The following is a 21389-nucleotide window of genomic DNA, read 5'->3' as shown; positions in this document are numbered from 1 at the left end:
AATTTAAGTTTATGTACCCAGGAACATGTAACCGAGGCAGCAAATTTGAGATTTTCCTGTTGTCAAAGTTTCTTCAATTAAAAAGATTTAAACATCTCTGAGTATTCTGTCTCCTCACATACATTTTGGCTCCAGTAAACCAAAGTATAATAAATCCTTTAGAGATTTAATTCACAGAAGTTAACATAGAAATACTACTGGTAAAGTATTATTCCCAAAAGTTTTACAAATAAGCCTGCAGTAGTGAAATATTTATTATACATTAATTCATGGGTAATGATGGTCTATTGTTATACAGTGAAAACTTTAACTTTAAATATTTGAAGTACATTTTTAACATACTTAAATGCTTTTACTTAAGTAAAACTTTCAACGCAGTACTTTTGTTTTTGTAGTGTTTTCACTAGTAAGTAAGTAAAGAATATGGGCATCCTCTCCATGCCTTTATATTTGATATTTATTTATATGTTATTGATGTAATATTTTCATTATTTTTATAACATATTATATAATTACACATTGTACCATAGATTTTGTATTTTTTTTAATATATATTTATTGTTTGTGAGAAAGAGCACCATCAGGTACCCGGATGTGTGACGTCATATTTGTGAGCCGCAGCAGTGCTGGGGACATGACTTGTTGAGATCACCAGTGTGGATGTGAACGTCTCATAAACAAACTCCACAGCTCCATCATGTTGTCGTGCAAACGGGGCCTGACCGGCACCATGACCTCCGCTCTGCGGGCTCTGCTGTCGACTAAGCGGGTAAACAACACTTCTCAGTCGGTCGGTCGGTTGACCTGTGGAGGGAAGTCGATCACTGACCGCTGCTCGTCTTTTGCCTCCTCAGGTTGTTGTGCTCGGCCCCGTGCGGAGACATGTGTCCTCACAGGCGGAGACAGACGGAGAGGTCCGCATCGCCAACGTCCTGAAGGAGAAGTTTCCCTCAGCGTCGTCCCTCAGAGTCGTGGATATTTCAGGTAAAAGAAACACAGACATCTCCACTGTGACCAGAGGACCGAGCTGCAGGTTAGCGAGGTAACTTCAGGTTCATCCCGGGTTTTCAGAGACATGAAGAAAGTTCAGGTTCAAGTTAACGTCACCTGTCAATAGCCCCAACTACTGACCAATCAGATCACTGCAAACACTGGGTGATCATTCCTACAGGATCCTGACAGGGACAAAAGAGTCTACAAATAAAGTTACAAGCTAGAAAGCCCAATATATTAGTAGATGAGTTAAATTGTTTCGGTAATCCACACATTCCATGACTGAGGTGCGATTTAGTTTTGGACGGTGGTCGAGAGAGCTCCACGCACTGCAAATTAAGAAAACACATGCAAATAGAAAAACCACGTACAAATTAAGAAAACAACTTCATCAATTTGACGACACATACTCTGCAAAAAGTCACAACACATGCAAATACAGAAACTCGCTGCAAATTGCAAAAAGCGCACCGGAAATGTTTCCAAGGGAGCCAAAATATTGATGAACCTGGCTGTAGTTCAATGCTTGAACCTCACAAAGAATTGAACTACAGCCGGGTTCATCACTTTTTCGAGTCCCCTGGAAACATTTCCGAAGCACTAAAATCTACAAAAAAGGTTTGTCCTTGTTTTGGAGTCAGTAGGTCACATGAAGCTATAAAAAAATAAGATTTATAACATTAATATTCATATAAAATAAAATGTAAAAGAAGCGCTAACAACTCGTAAAAGAGGTGTGTCCTGTTTGTTTAGGATAGCAATATATTGTTTCATGTCAGTGGGTCACATCCCAAGACAGCTCTTGAAATATTGATATTCATCTTTCGACTGATTCATTTTATATGTATGACATAGTAAAAACACTTAATAATTATTATCCATAATGAATCAAATACTTCATAACAGTGTTGTTTGTGTGATCCTGTGCTGTTTAGGTGGTTGTGGGGCCATGTATGAGATCCATATAGAGTCCAGTGAATTCAAGGGGAAAAGGACGGTGCAGCAACACCAGTTAGTCAATCAGGTAAATCCTAATAACGACAATGTAGGTGGCAGTGTAAAGTAATATATTGTCCAAACTGTGTTATATGGTACACTTCTAATTTTATTTTTTGCTTTCCTTGCTGATTGTACTGAAAATTTACTTCAACCGTGCCTTTTGATATTTTTATGATGATCCCCTTAACTTAGGTGGATGTGTTTACTAAAAACAAAAAAAATGTTTGTTCACGTTGAGTTTTCTTCATTAGCTGTTTTGTGTCGTCTTCCACAGGCACTAAAGGAAGAGATTCAAGGAATGCATGGACTGCGAATATTCACTGATGTCCCAAAACATTAGAGCAAGTCCTTCCACTGCAGACTCTCACCTTTCTCCTTTTGTTCATGAATGTACAGCTTTAAAGAGGATATCGTGTAGTAAATGAATTCCAGGATATTTTTTAACTAGTGAGATATCTGTTCCTCTGAGATTATATATATGTATAAAACCAGTGAAGGCTGTCATACGCACAAAACGACTTGGTTAAATGCCAGTACAAAGTCAAGTCATGTTGGTCTTCTCAGGGTTGAAATGATGCTGGTAAAATGAAACACAGTTCAGTAAATAGTAAATATAACCATCTTATTATCAGATAATTACTACAGACCCTTGTTTAAAACTGAGGGAAACTTCAGTTTGTGGAGCTTTACTTTGCAAAAACATTCACAATGTGATTACAATATATATGTTACAGTCCCATGAAATATGATTGATTTTTTAAAAATTGGTTACAATCCATTGGCTTGTACATATACCTTGTATTTATTCTACCTATGCAACGATAATAGGAAATGAATTAAAAAAGCAGCTGCTCTTCCCCTGCATACTTTTTACTTGATTGACTCTTGATGCCTTAGCGATAAGAAAAACTGTTTTCAATCAAGTTTGCAAAGAAAAGGAATCATATAATATGTGAATCAGTTACCACTTGTAGTCAAATTAATCTTTCTATGTAGGAGTAAAAGTATGAGAAGCTTGAATTCACTTAATTACCATTACACTGATATAAAATGATATAAAAGTCATGTTGCCTACGTAAAACATTTAAGTATATTCGTTTAGGGAAAATGAATTTAAAACTTAGTGGTCCGCTTTACTGTTATACTCTAATCTAGATTCATTATTAACGTACAATATGCAAGAGCACTTTACTGTATTTGATTGAAGTGGAGCTCATTGTCATTAATTTCAAAATTTCTGTAAAGGATAATTGTTTTCATCAAGATCAATCAGTGTAGTTATTATTAATAGATTGGTTTGTTTGTAAAATAAAACAGAAAATAGTCCAATTACCCAGAACCTATAGTCATGCCTTCACAAAGCTGTGTCCAAGCAAAAGTGTCAAAATAATTAGAAGTGTTAACAGGAAGTTTCTCTATTTAAGAAGCTGGAACGATCAAATGTCTGATTAGAGATTAATCAGCTAATTAATTCAGCTCTTCTTTTATATACTTCTAGATAATTTGTTTAATATAAACACATAACACAATAGTAACTAATTGAAGTCAGAGTGAAATAAATGTATTTCCCTCTGTGGTGTAGAAGCAGCCTATAAAGTGGGATGAATGGGAAATCTCAAGTTAATACTAAGAGTACCTCAAAGTTGTACTTATATTCGGTATTGGAGAAAATCCTGGAATCATTGAGTGAGTTGTATTTTCTGGATTGAATATAGATAAAGTTCCAACACTCATCACCAGCAGGTGGCGCACTTCAAACTTCAACCTGCTGCAAAGACAATACACAGGGATGAATTAAATTCCAGATAAATGAAATGGTGATGTTTAGCTGAATTGATCTTTATTTCCGTGACTTAAAATAAGAAAAATATTATTCAGGACCGTTAATGTGACATGATGGAATAAATGCGCAGGCGGTGAGGGTTGTGGATGCGCATGTTTGCGCACAGGCTGCGCACCGACCTCGTCCCCGTAAACCCCGAGGAGGAGCGGAGAGGAGCGGAGAGCCGCTGGTCTGCGATATGGCTAAAGAAGGAGTAGACATGACGGAGGAAACCGAGTTCATGATCGACAGACACGTGCAGGGGAGAGACGCGGAGAACGTGGCGGGTCCGTGCGGCGACGCCAAAGAGATGCGAGCGGTGGTCCTGGCGGGGTTCGGAGGGCTTAACAAACTCAGGGTGAGCAGGAAGCCGATGCCCGAGCCTCAGGAGGGGGAAGTGAAGATCCGCGTCAAAGCATGGTGAATATCACAATACCTGTCATTCAATAAATACGAGATGGGCTGTGACACCTCATTATTTCAGGATTCATCACCAGGATGAACGATCGATACGCTGCATTGTGTTTCAGAGGGATTTTGCAGCCATGAAGCCACAGGTATTTTCCTCTGGTACAGCAGGTTGGCTGCTGGAGCCCATCATACCAAGCAAAGCTGGCTTTCAAGAACACCCAGTCGTTTTCTTTGTATTGCAGTGTCCCTTTTTCTAAATGCTGTAATTATTGAATAAGCTGATCCTTTGCTAAATAGTCACAGTTTATGTAAATTAAGTAGTAAGTGAGTATTTCTTATTGGAGCCAGTGACTCCGTGCTTATAATCATTAAAGTAATAATAATCCATGGGATGTCTTTTAGATTCATGTTTTTATTATTGATTTAACAGCTGAGGTCAGAGTCAGTTCAGATGCATGATTTATTTATTTGTAGGGTTTGTATTGATTTTTTTTTTTTTTGTTGCAGTGGCTTGAATTTCCTGGATCTGGTCGTTCGTCAGGGGACAATAGATAATCCCCCAAAACCTCCCCTGGTCCCTGGGTTCGAATGCTCTGGAATCGTGGAGTCGGTGGGTGAGAACACAAAGGGATTTGAGGTTGGTGAAGTTACAGGTTGTTAATGACGTGATCGATGCGGAAATGTTTCCATTTTCTGAACAATAGAAACCTGCATCCAGAAAATAATAGACTTATAAACATGCTTAGAGTATATTGATGAGAAATACATCAGAGTTAATCCATAATGTACTTTACAAACCAGTGGTGGATCAAGGAGTTTTTGAAACCGAGGGTCACAAAGGGGCCACAATTTACAGAGAGGGGCCAATGTCATGTCCAACATCCGTGCACAGTTCCTGATTTAGTAAGGTGCACATTTAAGTCACTCCTTTACTGTTAGCTCTATAGCTTTGTGCAAAGCCACACATCACTGAATATGTTTGGAAAAGGATTCCTTGTTCATGCACATTGTGTACTTTGAAAAAAGCTTAGAAAATTTATAGTCAGTATTGTCAGTAGTTGACTATTTCATAAACAAAGACTACTGACAGGACAGGGGCACTTTTAGGGCCACTCATTACCCAGTGTCCTCCTGGCCCTGCCACTGGATCCGCCCCTGGTACAAACTAGAGTGGAGCTCAATAGAGTGCACATCTCTCTGCCAACACCCAACCCAACCCTCCCCTCATGAAACCTCATTTTTAATCAGTAGATCTGGATTTTTAATTGGATCTGCACCAAATTTCACACATATTAGTCCCCTAAATGTGTCAAGATTTTTTAAAATCAAGATCCATGAATTATTATTTGAGGAATCAAAAAAAATGGTGCAAAACCAATCTCACAATGTTAAATAAAAAGAAAAAAATCCCCTTGATCTGGGCCTGATCCAGATCTGCACCAAAATTGAATGGGTTGTGCCCCACCCCAAGACAAAATATCATGGAAATCGGTTGGGTAGATTTGCGTTATCCATCTAACAAACAAATAAATTCAATTCGCATACGTAAACGCAACCTCCCTCGTGTCACATGATCCAGCTTCATCCCGACATGTTTCTTTCAGATCGGCGACAGGGTCATGGCGTTCGTGAACTACAACGCCTGGGCAGAGGTGGTGTGCACACCGGTGGACTTTGTCTACAAGATGCCAGACAACATGAGTTTTGCTGAGGCGGCAGCGTTCGCCCTGAACTTCGTGGCTGCCTATATGATGCTCTTTGAGGTCGCCAATCTGCGGGAGGGGATGTCGGTGCTGGTGCACTCAGCAGGAGGTGGTGTAGTAAGTCCGCCTCTGATGACTGATGCATGCAGCCACAAAGAGAGTTCAGCCGTTTCATCCAACTCTCATTATAACTGACTGCTTCCTAGCTGCAAATGGAGCCAGCTGTTTGCTCCCTGCTGTTAATGTTACAGTGCAGAATGAAAACATCAACTTCCAATTATTTCTGTCTTCACTTCTTGAACATCCTTGATTTATGTTTTGAAATGACTTTTTAAATCCAAAGACTTGAGTTATAATTCTAGCTAACCAAGTAATCATTAGTATTACACAAACAGTAATGATCAGTACAATAACATTATCTTTAAGAATGTGTTTATGATGTGATGTGTGTTGTGTTGTCTGTCTGGGATTGTACGTACGTTCAGAGCTGCACTCCGTGTTCCCGCAGATGAATTGTTGCAACTCTTTTATTATTTCCAGGGTCAAGCTGTGGCTCAGCTGTGCTCCACCGTTCCCAATGTCACCGTGTTCGGGATCGCCTCATGTTTCAAACATGCAGCCATCCGAGACTCCGTGACTCACCTGTTCGACAGAAACGCTGATTATGTGCAGGAGGTCAAAAAGTAAGCGCGGCAGGTTTGTCTGTGTCGTCCTCGATTTGAGTTTGTAACGATTCAGTTCATCAGATGCATTTTGTGAACATTCAATTGGCAAATGGTTAGAGTTGGACTGAATTTGAAGGCGTAGTCACACGGGGCACATGTCAGCTAATGTGATAACGTGGACCTCGCTGAGTGCAGACGCTACTCGTTTCCCTTATCTGGGTCTTGTGTGGCCTTGGTTCCCACGACAGTTCATCTGAGGCAGCAGCGGAATCTGTAGGGCAGAGGTCTGCACTGGCAGCGTGGAGCAACCGAGGCAATTTGGACCAAGCAGTGACACCCCGCACGTGTCATCCACAACACAGCCGTTAGCCACTTTACGCTACAGAGCAAAAACGCTGCCTGAAATTTGAATGGCTACAGGTTTACTGTATCTACACTGTAGAGTCTGTTGGTAAAGATGTCGTAGAGCTTTCCTGTCTTCCGCTTTAAAGAGGTTTACCATCATTTGTTGCTATACGGTTGCTTTGATTGACAACCGTCCACGCTACACACGAAGCCCGCTGTATGGCTATATTTATCTGATGATAACACGGAGAGATTCATATGTTGCTTCATTAACACCGATTGTTTCATGCTCTCTACTCGCATGTCCACAGTGGTAGTGGATTAATGTTTCTTTCATCTCTCTGGCTCGCACATTCTTCTCGGGATCACGAGCAAAGTACAATTAAATTAATCTTTTTACAAAAGGCAAAAACCATGGGAATCACAAGACCACCAAGCAGTTTAGCCAAGCAGGTGTCCAGGGCCACAAGGGAGAGAGTGAGGACTTAGAGGTGCCCGTGATAACAACATGCTTTTCATTCTTCCATATCTCTACCTTCAGTGAGTCTGGTCATGCCAAATGCTTTTTTTTTTTTTTTTTTCACTGATTGATAAGAAGATGAACTTTTTCTTACATGATGTAAAAGGTTTTAGTCATGAGGAGTGATGTGGGCACTGCAAAGCATCAATAATCTCTTTATAAGAGAAGTGTGGGCAGAGTCAAAAGAGACATGTAGGTTGCAAGCTGCAACTTTATCTCAGAGGAATCAATGATCATATCCCATGAATCCATAATTAGACTAATCCTGACTCATAGGCTGAATATATGGGCTGAATGTGTTTCCACTTTTGGTGCTCACAGTCATAAAGGAGCAAATGTGTCGTTGATTCTTGTCTTATCTTACTTTTAAGTACATTTTGTCTTGGTTGATGGACTCTTCACAACACATTTATTAGAGCTGAAACGGTTTGCTGATGAACTGATAAGAGGATAAACAGGAAATTTAGCTGCAAATATATTCGGGAAATGTCTAATTTTCATTATTGATTCTCAATAAATGTCAATAGTGAAAAACAGTGATCCCAATTATTTCCTTATTCCCAAGATGATGCCTTCAAATTGCTTGTTTTGTCAATCCAACAATTTAAAACCTAAAACAGGATCAATCTATACTGAAAATAGTCATTCGTTGCAGCTTTACTGTTCGGACTGTACTTTTACGTCTATATAAGTTTATATGAATCCCCTTTTTCAGTTGACTTCACCTCTACTTCGTTCTCGATGTTGCAGAATTTCACCGGAGGGAGTCGACATCTTGTTGGACTGTCTATGTGGAGAGAACACAGGGAAAGGCCTGAGTCTGCTGAAGCCACTGGGAACATACATCCTCTATGGTGGGAACAGTACTTCTCAATGTTTTCACTGTGTGTTCGTGTGTTTTCTTTAAGTACTTTCAAAGTGGATATAACAAAATTTACAGTGTATTATTCAAAGTTAACTTGACATGCTTTAACTTTGAAGTTAATATTACCACTTAAATGAATACGTCAAAACTTTGAGTCAACACTTTTGTGTTGCGCTGCATGAGAAGATCGACAGCACTTATATACTGTATCTCTGCAGTTATTGGGAGTGGCATGGTGGTTCAGCGGTCAGCACCGTTGCCTCAGAGCAAGAGGCAACATAGGCAACTGTGTGGAGTTTGTATGTTCTCCTCGTGCCTGAGTGGGTTTTCTCTGGGTACTCTGACTTACTTCCATAGTCCAAAGACATGCAGATTGGGGTTAGGTTAAAGTGGCCATAGGTGTGAATGTGAGTGTGAATGGTTGTTTGTCCACGGCCTCTCGCCCACTGTCAGCTGGGATTGGCTGCAGCTCCCCCTGTGCGACCCTGAAATGATAAGCTGTACAGATAATGGATGGATCTGCAATTATTCTCAAGTCTGACCCAACAGACAGATATCATAGATTAGTATAATTGCTTTAGCCAAGACATATTACAGAAAAATTATGTTTTCAAGCTTTGTTTTTACAATGTACAATGTACAATGTGCTAATTGATTTTTAGAGGTTTGCTCCCACTGGAAAGAACCAGGCATGCTGTTCCTCCTGTTCACTGTCTTTTTGCTCAGCTAATGTCACACTATTCCTTTAAAGGTTCAGTGTGTAGAATTTAGTGACATCTAGTTGTGGAGTTGCACGTTGCAGCCGAATACCCCTCACCTCACCCTCCACTTCCATGAAAAATAACCTGTGGTAACCTTCAGTTGTCATAAAAACTCAAAAGGTGTTTAGTTTGTCCAGTCTGGGCTACTGTAAAAAACATGGTGGCCTCCGTAGAGAGGACCCGCTCCAAATGTAAATATAAAGTATTTAAATATAAAGGGCCCATTCTAGGGTAAAGAAAACAACAATTTGTACAATTTAGATAAAACACACTGGTGAAAACATCACTAGGATTATTTTGTATTCAATTCCTGCCAATAGATCCCTTTCACCTAAATCTTTAAAGGCGAGTCTTGCATTCAGTCATGGCAACCTGAGATAGTGAGACTCACTAGAATAAAACATCCCCCCACAGCCTGAAAATTAAATATATTTATGTTTGTCACTGCCACTACTCTGCTCTGATATCTGTTCATTACTTCAGGTCCCGTCAAGCCTCGTGAATCCAGTAACAGAATTAGAGGGAGATTAATTCTCTAGTTATATCCTGAATATGTGCGAAGGCATGCTCGCACACATCTAAAAGGTCTAAAGGTGCCAGCCACTTCTCCCCCCGTGCACCTCACCCTTCACGCTTCTCTGCTGCCTATTATTGACCAGTCCCTTCTGTCCAACCCCTCGCACGGTATTCATCGAACCCTTTTATTTCTGTTTTTTCAGGCGCGTCAAACATGGTCACCGGGGAAACAAAGAGTTTCTTCAGCTTTGCAAAATCGGTGAGTCAGAGATGCAGTCTGTCTGCAACATTTGAAGGAAAGAGTAGCAAACATTTCACGGCAAATGACACACACACACACACACACACACACACACACACACACACACACACACACACACACACACACACACAGGATGAACGTGTCCCTGTTTCTTTTCCTGTAGTGGTGGCAGGTGGAGAAGGTGAACCCCATTAAACTGTACGAGGAGAACAAAGTCATTGCTGGATTCTCGCTCCTCAACCTCCTCTTCAAACAAGGCAGATGTGGCCTCGTCAGATCAGTGATGGACAAACTCCTGCGTCTTTATGAGCAGAAGAAGATCAAGCCAGTCGTGGACTCCCTGTGGGCACTGGAGGAGGTAAGAGCCTGGGGGGGAGACAGTGAATTTAATGATGATGAGATTTAAAAAAAACAATCTAGTTACATGTGTGTTAAGGCAAACAGGGAGGCAAGGTAAGATGTAAGAGAAGATTTTATGCAAACATCTTGGCTTGCTCACCATCTTTTGTTCCTCCCTGCTGTTCTTGAACATTTTTCCACAGATGGTGGGTAGGTTGCATCTTCCTGTTCCACAATTATTTCACACCCACACAAATCCCGACAGGCCATGTCAATCACTTTGCTCTACATTTCCACAAATTCTCTTCCTGTTGTTATTCCTCACCTGGTGAGTCCTGGTGTTCCTCATGATATTTTTCCATAGGTTGCTTATAGATAATCCAGAGCGTATTGAAGATGTTCAGTGCTTGTGGTGACCCAGTGCTGTAACATCGTAGTCAGGGTAGGAAAAACAGGCCATTTTCTGGGGCCCCCGAGCTGAAATAGGCCCCCCCAGAATTTCCGATAATGTCAGTCCACAGCAACGACAAAATTTTGAGACCAACCTCAAATTTTACGATCAGAAGTCCCCATCGTTTTAAAGTTAACTTGAACGCTCCACACTGGTTAGTGTGAACAGACTCGTGCACTCAAAAGTGAGAGTATGGAAGTACACAAATTGAAACACAGAAACAATCAACGTATCCAGAAAAACATTTCTTCCTACACACGTGTTGTCACTTATTTGCCTCATTAGAACTTTTTTCCCTGACACTGTGTGACTGTGTACAGATTCAGTGCTGTTGATAAGTTTGTTGCTCTTGGAGGCTACATCTTTATCATTTATGATGTTTGGTGACCTGATGTAAATCGGACATAGCAGCGCCTTTAAATCACTTTGCACCCAAAACAAAAAATGGAGTCATACTGTGTAGTTGCTGAAGGTTGATCCAACTATAAGCCACTACTGTAGAATCAGATTGGTAAAAGCTGCTTCCAGTAGCCATATATGTACACACACAGTATACATATACAGAACTGGTCAAAAGATTTAGAACACCCCCATTTTACATTGGTGGGTCAGGGGTTTATCCTCCAGTAAAATAATGACCCACAACATTAAAAGAAAAGAACCCGATGGTGCCGTCACATGATGGAAGAGCAGCACAGTCTTAAACCAGACTTAAACCCCATGGAGCTGATTTGCTACAAAAGAAGGGCAAGTGTGTTCAGCTGCTGGATGAATCAAAATTTTTTTGATTCAATTTAGGATTTAAGATTCAAAGATTCCTTGTTTTTAAACCTATATTATTTATTTGTTCTGTGCCTTAATGTCAGAACACACTAAAAACATTGGACTATGTACATTTTAGGAGCAACTTGAAAAATGAAGGTGTTTTTAAAACCCTTGAATACACACATAAAACCACATGTACATATTTTTGATCACTGTTTCCAGCAGAGATATAAAAAAACATAATCTGTCTTTGGGAGTAGAATGTTTGGAATTTTTTCCACCCCCACCAAATGCTCCAAACATTCAGATAAGAGCAGAGACAGAGCAGGTGAAACCCCACAGGAAGCTGATTGGAAGTCCCACCGAACTTTCTCTCTACAGTCACAGAGAGAATATGTTGATGAAATAATTCCTGTCTTCAATTCTCATGGGAAACGTCCCCCGTATTTTCGTCATTAAACTTTGGCAGATTGCACTGGCCATTCACTGGAACCATTGCCCATGAAGAATCTCATTAGATGGGAGGATGGCGTGGGATGTAGTGTCGGAGGCACAGCCTGCCTCATTTGTGTACATGCCTGGGAGGAGAATTCAGACGGTGTTAGTTTACACGTTGACCATGGCAACCTTTTTTTCTTTTGGATTGAAAAGTTGGAGAGTGTGTGTGACTGGAGCAGAGTCAGAGGTTTTCTGACCACCAGCAGTTTCAGTGAGGAAATGATTCTTTTGTCTTTTACTTTGGTTTCCAAGGTGTACGATACTACTAAGGATACTACAAAATAAAAGTGGACTTATAAATAGTATTTCTCAGTGATCTAAAAGCAAGTGGAACTTATACATCCCTTCTCTCCTTCTGCAAACGTGTTCCCTCGCAGCTGCACGCTGGACAAGTTTCTGACCTAATTTTGCTCTTGGCTTGATCTCCATTATTTCATTTAACAAATGAATGCTTGTGACACAATGGCTTGTAGACAAAGAGGCAGTCAGCTCAGTTTTGTGTCTGTGTGGATTGTAATGAGAACGCAAGATATGGCCTCCTGAGTAAACTTTAATAATGTGTGAATTTTTCTGTACACAATGAGTCAGAGAAGCTTTAATGAGTTTCACCGATCTTTCATTTTTGTTATAGTTTAGACCAATCGACCAGAGTAGTTTAGTTGAGTCCTTCGACAAACTTTATGCGTAGAAGCACAGGGACGGGAAGGTATGTTGGATCTGAACAAAATGTCAGCTCATATAAAACGTACTGCGGGGCAGACTCCCTGATGACAGAAGCCTGGCCTTCACTTTGAGTGGGGAGTGATTAAAAGCCCTGTCTGTAGATCTCTGTTGTATTAAATGTCAGGCACGACTGTCCCATATCAATATAACAGAATTGATGGGTCAGTCATTGCTAGTTTTGTTAGAAGACATGATGCAAAAGAGAAGCCAAAGCATCTTGATCGCCATCTGGTGGCTGGCTGCAGTATAGTTCATAAGTCCTGCGTCCTCCATGTCAAATAAACTTTGAAAAAATGATGATGAGCCCATCACAGTGATAAACAGTGCTTCTAGTGGGCAGAGATTTATATCTTACGCTGCATGTTATTATTCAATCCTCACTACAATTATTATAAAGATGTTTAATTCATTCATCATCCTCCTAAATTAAACAAACTCCAGAAGGACAATTTGTCTGCAGAGCTTTATTATGTTTTATTATGAATATTAAAATCATTTGTTATTGCAGGGTTTAACTCGGATGTATTGTGTCCTCCAGGAATCTGAGACATTTATTATCCACGTTATTTTATTTGTTATTCGATCCCATTCTATCCAACCAGTCTAAAGCTGGTTAATTGGGTCTCCCATGCAAAATGCAACCTTTATTGTTCCTGCAGTCACAGTTAAAATAAAGCAGTGTCTTGTACTTGTCTGCTTAATATAGACTGTCTGGGATCATTGCAGGCAGTGGGGTGCTCCGCGTGATGTCAACCGTGGCCCAGCAGGATGAGTCAGCATCGTTTAGTCAACATTAAGGCCATTAAAGTCTCACACTGAGGGAGTTAAGATTATAGCTGTTCTGAGAAAAGGGATCCTGCCTCTGTAATAACCAGGAAATGGTTGCAGACGTCTCTTTTGTGTGGAAACATTTCACTGTTTTTTCTGTTTTTACAGCAGACCCCCTCTTTGAGAGCTTTTATTGTTGAAAGTTGATTTTCAATCGAATTGTGAGGAATCCTAATTCTGTCTTCTTTTTTTTTTTTTACACATTTAATACATAAATTGTGACAACTCCGGTTGAAAATTGAAAATGTTCCCAGGGTTCAATGGACACTTTTGGTTTATCAATAAAATGATCCAGATTATACTTAGATGCAGGGGCGTTGCAACAGGGAAGGCCAAATAGTTAACTGGGGCTCAGAGCTGAGAGCCCCCCGAGAACACCAACAACAATTTTTTACAATACAATACCCCCCCCCCCCCCCCCCCCCCCCCCCCCGAGACTCATTTATGTTATGAAAAGAGATACATAAATATTTAGCCGTCGCTGCCCACATTCTTCCATGCGTCCTTTACGTTGACATAGTTGTCAAGCAATTAATTCACTAGAGGGCACCACAGTCTTTGAAAACAACAAACATGCCATGACTCTTTAAAAAAAGAGTCAAAGCAGCTGTTTGTTCCTGTGCCTGGATGAAGTAACATCATACCGATGTTTGAAGTTTCTTTGCAAATCTTTTAGTATTCTCCTCAAAATGTTCCGCCATTGTTGAAATTTCTTCTTCGTGTCTTACGATCATCTCCCTTTAACTATTGGCTTCTCTCAATGTTGGTGTGTTTAAATAAACTACACTGACTTCAGAGAAGAAAGAAGCAAATTAAGTTTTAATTTGTGTTTCTAGTTTAATATTTTTCTGCTATTTTTAGAGGTTAAAAGAGTAAGTAGCCTATTAAATGAGATTGTTTTAGTGATATGTGCACATTCAGCTTGTTGACGGTAACTGAACTATTGTGTTCTATCCTCAGGTAAAAGAAGCCATGCAGAGAATTCACGACAGAGGAAACATTGGGAAACTCATCCTGGATGTGGAGAAGTCGCCCACTCCTCTGGTAACAACAATGATTTTAAATTGACAGTTGGTTGAAATCTAAAATCTTCAACCTCTAGATATCACTAAATCCCACACACTGGTCCTTTAAGAAGATCTGTGGTGGAAATGATTTTTAGGAAAAAGGAGATATGAATGGTTTTAATGTCCGTGGTTAATTAGCTGGCTGAATTGCAGTGTGCTATTTGTGGTAATAGCTCAGTTTGACATTTGTGATGCAGTTTCAGGTCCAGTCACGGTCACACGGAGGCAGTGAGTGGGATTTCCTCCTGTTTTACCGCCCTCGTTTCCATGGTGATCTCAACATTAAACCTAGAAAAGCCGTTAGACCTATAGACATGCTCATATTGAAGCCATATTATACATTTGCCCATTATCCAAGAGCACATTCTGCTATACACTGCAGCTCCTCGTGTCTGCTCACATCTACGTTCCCCTCTGTTCTCCTCTCGGTGCAGCTCGGTAATACACTTAATGAGAGTCGGATTGTATTTTTATCTCTAATGTAGATGGCCAGCGACAGCACAGAGACCAGTGAAGCAGGAGAGGAAGAAGAGGAGCCCGAGGGGGACAACGACAGCAAGGAGCGCATGCCCTTCATCCATTAGAGCCAGCTAAGCCCTCTGCAACGTGGAGAGGCTGCACAGAGTCACCACAGAGGAACTCGACCTCACACCAGTGTTGTACAGTATGTGCTGTATGCATGAATGTGCCGTATGTATGCAGAGGAAATCTATGTGTCTCTTGTCTGTTTTACTATTGTCTGTCAGTTGAATGAAGATTAAAACACGTTTGTCACCCAGGCAACAAGTGCAAGTGCCATTCTCAAAATAGTAGTATTATATTCTTAACTGTTATTTTAAGTGACAGTACATTAACTGTTCATTTATTCTGCCTGCAATTTATTTGAATTAACAACGGACTGAAGAAGCATTTAAACCAGCTGACTAGCATTTAACATTAAATTTAGTAAAGCTCCCAAGTGTTGGCATGTTTAAACATTTCTAAAGTTATGAAAACATTAATTTAATTCTCGCCTGTTCTCAAAGATGACTTCAACGGAGTATTATGGTCATACTGAAGAAAAACAAAATTTAAGAATGACGCTCTAATAATACAAAATAATGTCGTAATTGAGAATAAAGATGTAGTATTACTAGACTAAAGTCATATTTGAGAGTTTGTAATATCATAGTATTACAACTTATTCTCTTTAAATCGCCCTAATACTCCGTCATAGATGACAGATGGAAGATGAGAATCATTTTGACCCCAAGGTTTTGATGCTTCTGACTAAGGGAGTGAATCACTTTCTCTTGTGACTCTAGTGATGTGTGAAGCAGGACAGAAAATTCTGTATGTTGATATCTGCATGACGTTTTATTCTTTGGTGCAAACCTTGTGATATTATGGGATCACCAGTGCCTTTGAGCTACAGAGGAGTGTTTTAATACGCGACGTGCTTTCCTCATGTGAAGTTCATATTGAACAAACTAACAAAAAGGTATTTTTAACTGGATTGTGGAAACAGATTCATACACTTAGAAATGATTCCTTACTTAAACTATATATTCAGAACCTTTACTTAAATACATAATATACTACACCAACCAGTGTTGCATAAAAATCTGATTTTCATGAGATCAAATGTAAATTGTATCAAAATCTATAAAAATACAAGTGAAACGATTATAAATTCTTCATTTTCTTAGGGAGGATGATGATGAAGTCAGACTGATGTGTCTGCTTTGTCTGACCAAAGTTATTTACTTGTGCCTCTTAACAAAAGTGCCATAATACTCCCAAGATGAATTATTTTAACTACGAGCTGGTGTATAAAGGCATAGTGGTTTAGATTTGAACAGCATTGTGTATTTACTTTATTTAAATAAGATTCCCTCTACTCTAAATCTGTGGGTTGTTACTGAAATACAGGAGAAGAACAGCTGACAAGGAACAAATGGTTGCCAAACACTCGCACCAATCTAATCAGGGGATTGATTTGTTTTTATTTTTAATTTGTCAAAGTACAAACAAAGTGCATTGTATATCATTTTCACTATTTATTCGGCTTTGCTTACTCAGTAGGTTTTATATTTTATAGCATCTGAATCAGTAAAACAAGTCAATGCTTTGTAATCGTTACATTTTAAAGAAATTAAAAATAACAGTAAAGCGAACACATTAACTAACAGGACTAAACCCTGCATGCTTTGAAGCTGAGTGATAAACAGTGGAGAGACAGTGTTAATGGATCTACTCAACTCATGACATGAATAATGTTAGAAATGTATTAGAATTTTAAATACAGACAATGATATGTAGAAACTAGAAAACACATTTCAGTTCTGATGCCTTTTGTGTGTGTGTGTGTGTGTGTGTGTGTGTGTGTGTGTGTGTGTGTGTGTGTGTGTGTGTGTGTGTGTGTGTGTGATGACGACCTTGTAAAGTGCGTGTTTAGGATTGTAGTATATGCACAAACTTCCTTATAAACTATGGTTTACCTGTGGTCGTACAATATTTTTGTTGTGTACTTTCTTTGAGCGCAGCTCTGTTTACTTGAATAAATTTATCTGCAAAGTCATCTGTGAATGTGTTTTGTCTTTTTTGGCACATGAGATTTAGACCCTGATCGAAGGCATTTTTATTTCATCATTTTTTTAAAGTAGACCCTCTTCTCTTTTAACTTATTTCAGGAAAAATAATTCCTTTTCTGAAATAAAAATGAAGATGATGTTCTGAGCTCATGAAATCAATGAGGAATAATTACTTTTAACTTAAACTTAATAACTAAATCAAATCATATGTCCACTTCCTGAGAATTTCTTCTTGATATGAATGTTTTTGGTACATATGACATAAAATTGTAAATATGGTATACATTGGTAAACTGTAAATCAGTTTGGCACTGGATGCCAACAATGCATCATAACATTTAGATTCTTCAAATAATGATTAAAATATTTTTGTCACGATCTAATTTGTGATTTTGTTCTAAAATAACTGATATATGCAACTGTTGACCTTTGCCATGATGTTTCCAAATAGTCGGGAGTCAGTTCATGTGCTGTTGACAGAACTGCTGCAAACTGTGTTTTATTTATGTGGCGCCTGAATCATTCATTATTAATTAAAGCAGAACCACTCTGTAAAGTAGCTCTCTGTCTCGTCCTCCACTCAGGGACTCAGTCTATCAGAGAGATAATCATACATTATCTCTTAATTTATTATTGCATGAACCCGAAGCTAACAGGAATATGGTAGATAAAGCCTCCAAAGCCATCTGTATTTTTTTGTAGTGTCTAGAATTCATTATATATTCTTATTAAAATTGTCCTCCAACATTTTTTAATTGTCCATCAAAATAAAAGTTATTTTTTTATTATACCTTACGAAAAGTGAACAAGAATGGCATCTTACTTCTGCCAAATTAGAAAGAAACCTGTGTTAGAATAGCATTAGAAATATCATGTGCTAATAATACTACTACATGCTAACTATAGAGAACTTGGACTCAGCTCTATGCATTAAGTCTAAATTAAAGAGACTTTATTTAACATCCTTTTACACCTAAGTCCCAACAATTTCAATTTTATTGTATTTTTAAAGAGACAGTTTCTATAACCTGCTAGGAAACAACACATGTTAAGAAAATCTAATAATGAAAACTACCATAGTTTTTTTTAAATATTATTAGCATAGATGTTTAGACAGAATTACTCTACAAAATATTGAAGTTTTGTGTACACTGAATTATTAAGTACAGCCTTAACTGAAAGATAATGCTCTGAAATTAAACATTTTGAGGCTGTAAAGGGGTAAAACTTACATGAGCTGGCTTTGAGAGGAGTATTTCTATATTGAGCTCATATGTCCCCCCCCCCAATCCTTCTGTATACAACATCTCACTCTATAAATAACTTTCCCTTCACCAGAGTTGGGGGCTGCACTTCCTCTGGTCTGATAGATGCTTTATTTTTAAATATAATACAAGTGGGAGTCTGTGATTGCATGATACTGTAAAGTTGTCAACAGTTCATAAGCAGCATAAATTATATCCTCTCACTCACAGAGTCATTTTATATTTCCACTTGTCAAAAAGTGACTGAGCTCGTCCAAAAGTGACACGAGTGAGGGGGGGGGGATGAAGAGCGCTCTGTGATGGCGGAGCAGTTTGTTTGTGAAATGAAAGGGAACACAGCTTCGTGCACCCTGTCCCAGGTAAATATTTATCAAATGCCAGACACAAGGAAATCATTATTTGCCACTCCACCCTTATGCCTCCCTCACCTCCTCCTGATGTTTGGACAAAAACAAACAGAGTTGGGGCCAATGCACAGGGAGTACGCAGGAGAAGCCGTACAGAGGGTCAGTATATATTGAGCAGCCTGCAGTGTTTTTGGTTCCTTCCAGAGCAGCATAAGGCGAGCCACTGTATCACTGAACCCTAGGATCCACTGGCCTCAGACATGGCACGTCTGGCCCTCCCCGTCTTCCTCCTTCTCTGCTTCTCCCTGCTCCACCTCGGCTCCAGCCGCCCGTCTCGCAGCAGGAAGGCTGTGTCAGCTCGTCAGTCCGGAGGTAACTATAGACATCGTGCATCAGTTTCAATGGGATGGGGATGTTTATCTGACCTGTGTTGGTGTCTTTGTCGAGATGCAGCTGCAGAGGAAGATGATGTGAAGTCCCAGCTCGAGAGGTTGTGGCTGGAGGTGAACTCACTGAAGGAGATGCAGGCGTTGCAGACAGGTACTGCTTTCACTGCATAAAGAAAGGGAACAGGTGACAGGAGATTTAGACACTCAGAAGCACCACTGCCTTACATATTGCTCCCCACAAACAGGTAAATCTGAAACAAAATGATAGGACAATATCAGTTAATACCATGGTTCTATTGTAAATGTGTTGGATAACATATGACTCTTGACCTTCTCTTAGTGTTGCATGTAATTTAGGCCACTGAGCTCACATGCAGGAAACTCCTCAGGGGATAACTAGATCTCTTGGTGTGCAGAGTCACCAGCAGAGGGCAGCAGCACTGACATAATTAAAAGGATGAATTTTAGGAGGAGGAATGGGAAAAACAATTCATAGGGACTATCCAACATTTATATTAATAACTTTGAGTATCTTTCCTGTTTTTTTTCTTTCTCTAATAGACTACTAGTACTTATTTTATCATGTAAAAAAAGGTTACAAATGTATTTATTTATTTTTATGTTTATTATCTTCAATAATTCCCCCTTTCCCTTCAATGGCTGATTTATTGGTCGCTGTTAAGACTGTGAACACTCAATAATATGAGTTTTAGGAATGTGGATGTGTGACTTCCTACAGGCATAAAAAGTGTGATTCACAAAATAAAGGATTGAAAAGATTGTTTAATATGTTTATTTACTGAGGGAATTAAAAATATTGCTGTAGTTTTCGGACTCTTAAAATACCAAACAGTGACTTGAAGTCGCTAATGAAGTAAGTGCTGTGTGTTTTCAGTCTGTCTCCGTGGCATCAAAGCTCACAGGAAATGTTACCTAACCATCGAGGAGCCCAAACATTACCACGAGGCGAATGAAGACTGCATCGCCCAGGGGGGAACCCTTGCAACGCCGAGGGACATGATGGAGAACAATGAACTGTGGGACTATGCAAAGAGGAGCGCTCCGGGATCCAAGGACTTCTGGATCGGCGTGGCAGACATAGTGAAAGAAGGCCAGTATGTTGATGTCAACAGCTTGCCCGTCAGCTTTTTACACTGGGACCGCTCCAAGAAGCAGCCCACAGGAACGAAGAGGGAGAGCTGTGTTGCCCTGTCAGTGGCTGCACAGGGAAAGTGGTACGATGAGGTGTGTCGCAACCTGAAAAAGTACATCTGTGAATATGTCATTCCTTAAAGGTGTAAGATTTACGTGAAAGGGATCTATTGGCAGAAATTGAACATAAAATAATCCTAGTGATTTTTTCACTAGTGAGTTTCATCTAAATTGTATGAATTGTTGTTTTCTTTACCCTAGAATTGGCCCCTTATATTGAAATACTTTATATTTACATCTGGAGCAGGGTCCTCTCTACGGAGGCCGCCATGTTCTTTACAGTAGCCCAGAATGGACAAAGTAAACACCTTTTGAGTTTTTATGACAACTGAAAGTTCCCACAGGTTCTCTTTCATGTTTGGAAGGGGAGCGTGAGGTGAGGGGGACTCGGCTGCAACATGCAACTTCACCACTAGATGTCACTAAATTCTACTCACTGAACCTTTAAGGGAGGGAGTGTTGTTGACAGCTTGTTGATCATTCAAGTGGGTCATTGATTAAAACTGAGCTTGTTGTCAAATTTGTGGCAATTCATGATGGAAACATAACTTATTATTTGTCCTTTTTCATTTCTAACCAAATTTATTTGATTAAAAAATGACTATATATTTGGTTGCTAATTAACTTGAATACAGAAATACTTTCCTAAGTCCCAATGCTCCAGGTGATGACTGTCAACGGAAATAAACCAAAAATGTAATCGTTTTTTTCTTATCACCATTTTTTCCAGAGATTCAAAATGTTATAATATTTCTGCATTAAATTTACAAATGTCTTCAGCACCAATGGACGTTGTTATTATTATCTACAGCTGAACACACACACACACACACACACACACAGAGAGACACCCACACACATGTTGTGGTGACAACTGAAGATCTATATGAAAAAATGTGGGTATAGAGAGATTTAATGAGTGCATTAAGGAAGTAATAGGTGTTTTTATGCCTGTTGGTACTTCTCAGAATCATCACAACAAGCAAAAAAAAAATGTTTTAAACAAAATTTTGGGAGTAATGTGACAGATAAGAAATATATTTAAGATTCGTATTTGGACCAAGTATTTT

General features: G+C 39.5%; 3 protein-coding genes across 4 annotated transcripts; all 3 read left to right on the top strand.

Moving 5' to 3' along the window:
- Positions 1-600: 600 nt before the first annotated feature.
- On the top strand, positions 601-2849 carry bola3 (bolA family member 3). Its single transcript, XM_034572340.1, has 4 exons — positions 601-769; positions 855-984; positions 1929-2017; positions 2267-2849. Exons 1-4 carry the CDS (start codon positions 698-700, stop codon positions 2330-2332), a joined length of 357 nt encoding a protein of 118 aa, XP_034428231.1. The 5' UTR covers positions 601-697; the 3' UTR covers positions 2333-2849.
- Positions 2850-3875: 1026 nt separating this feature from the next.
- vat1l (vesicle amine transport 1-like) lies at positions 3876-15636 on the top strand. The gene is made up of 9 exons (XM_034572295.1): positions 3876-4234; positions 4733-4862; positions 5830-6045; positions 6469-6611; positions 8209-8312; positions 9804-9859; positions 10026-10220; positions 14427-14510; positions 15019-15636. The coding sequence occupies exons 1-9, from the start codon at positions 4014-4016 to the stop codon at positions 15115-15117; spliced, it is 1248 nt and encodes a 415-aa protein (XP_034428186.1). The 5' UTR covers positions 3876-4013; the 3' UTR covers positions 15118-15636.
- Positions 15637-18286: 2650 nt separating this feature from the next.
- On the top strand, positions 18287-20991 carry clec3a (C-type lectin domain family 3, member A). Of its 2 annotated transcripts, none has more exons than XM_034572320.1 (4): positions 18287-18877; positions 18961-19090; positions 19166-19258; positions 20003-20991. In XM_034572320.1, exons 1-4 carry the CDS (start codon positions 18671-18673, stop codon positions 20398-20400), a joined length of 828 nt encoding a protein of 275 aa, XP_034428211.1. In that variant the 5' UTR covers positions 18287-18670; the 3' UTR covers positions 20401-20991. The 2 variants fall into 2 exon arrangements, with proteins under 2 accessions (XP_034428211.1, XP_034428218.1); XM_034572327.1 differs by having other exon boundaries at positions 18301-18877; positions 19172-19258.
- Positions 20992-21389: the final 398 nt, after the last annotated feature.

The sequence above is a fragment of the Hippoglossus hippoglossus genome, chromosome 3, assembly GCF_009819705.1.
Source record: "Hippoglossus hippoglossus isolate fHipHip1 chromosome 3, fHipHip1.pri, whole genome shotgun sequence".
NCBI classification, from domain to species: domain Eukaryota; kingdom Metazoa; phylum Chordata; class Actinopteri; order Pleuronectiformes; family Pleuronectidae; genus Hippoglossus; species Hippoglossus hippoglossus.
The sequence above is the reverse complement of the archived record's forward strand: the minus strand, read 5'-3'. Positions and strand labels throughout refer to the sequence as shown.

What these genes read in the sequence shown, in the direction of transcription:
- vat1l (XM_034572295.1), top strand. Translation starts at nt 4,014, where the DNA reads ATGGCTAAAGAAGGAGTAGACATGACGGAGGAAACCGAGTTCATGATC. An exon ending in GGGAACATACATCCTCTATG is followed by an intron (nt 8,313 to 9,803) that starts GTGGGAACAGTA and finishes CTGTTTTTTCAG; the next exon opens with GCGCGTCAAACATGGTCACC. An exon ending in TCTTCAGCTTTGCAAAATCG is followed by an intron (nt 9,860 to 10,025) that starts GTGAGTCAGAGA and finishes CTTTTCCTGTAG; the next exon opens with TGGTGGCAGGTGGAGAAGGT.
- clec3a (XM_034572320.1), top strand. Translation starts at nt 18,671, where the DNA reads ATGGCGGAGCAGTTTGTTTGTGAAATGAAAGGGAACACAGCTTCGTGC. An exon ending in GTCAGCTCGTCAGTCCGGAG is followed by an intron (nt 19,091 to 19,165) that starts GTAACTATAGAC and finishes GTCTTTGTCGAG; the next exon opens with ATGCAGCTGCAGAGGAAGAT. An exon ending in GATGCAGGCGTTGCAGACAG is followed by an intron (nt 19,259 to 20,002) that starts GTACTGCTTTCA and finishes GTGTGTTTTCAG; the next exon opens with TCTGTCTCCGTGGCATCAAA.
- bola3 (XM_034572340.1), top strand. Translation starts at nt 698, where the DNA reads ATGTTGTCGTGCAAACGGGGCCTGACCGGCACCATGACCTCCGCTCTG. An exon ending in CTCTGCTGTCGACTAAGCGG is followed by an intron (nt 770 to 854) that starts GTAAACAACACT and finishes TTGCCTCCTCAG; the next exon opens with GTTGTTGTGCTCGGCCCCGT. An exon ending in CAGAGTCGTGGATATTTCAG is followed by an intron (nt 985 to 1,928) that starts GTAAAAGAAACA and finishes TGTGCTGTTTAG; the next exon opens with GTGGTTGTGGGGCCATGTAT.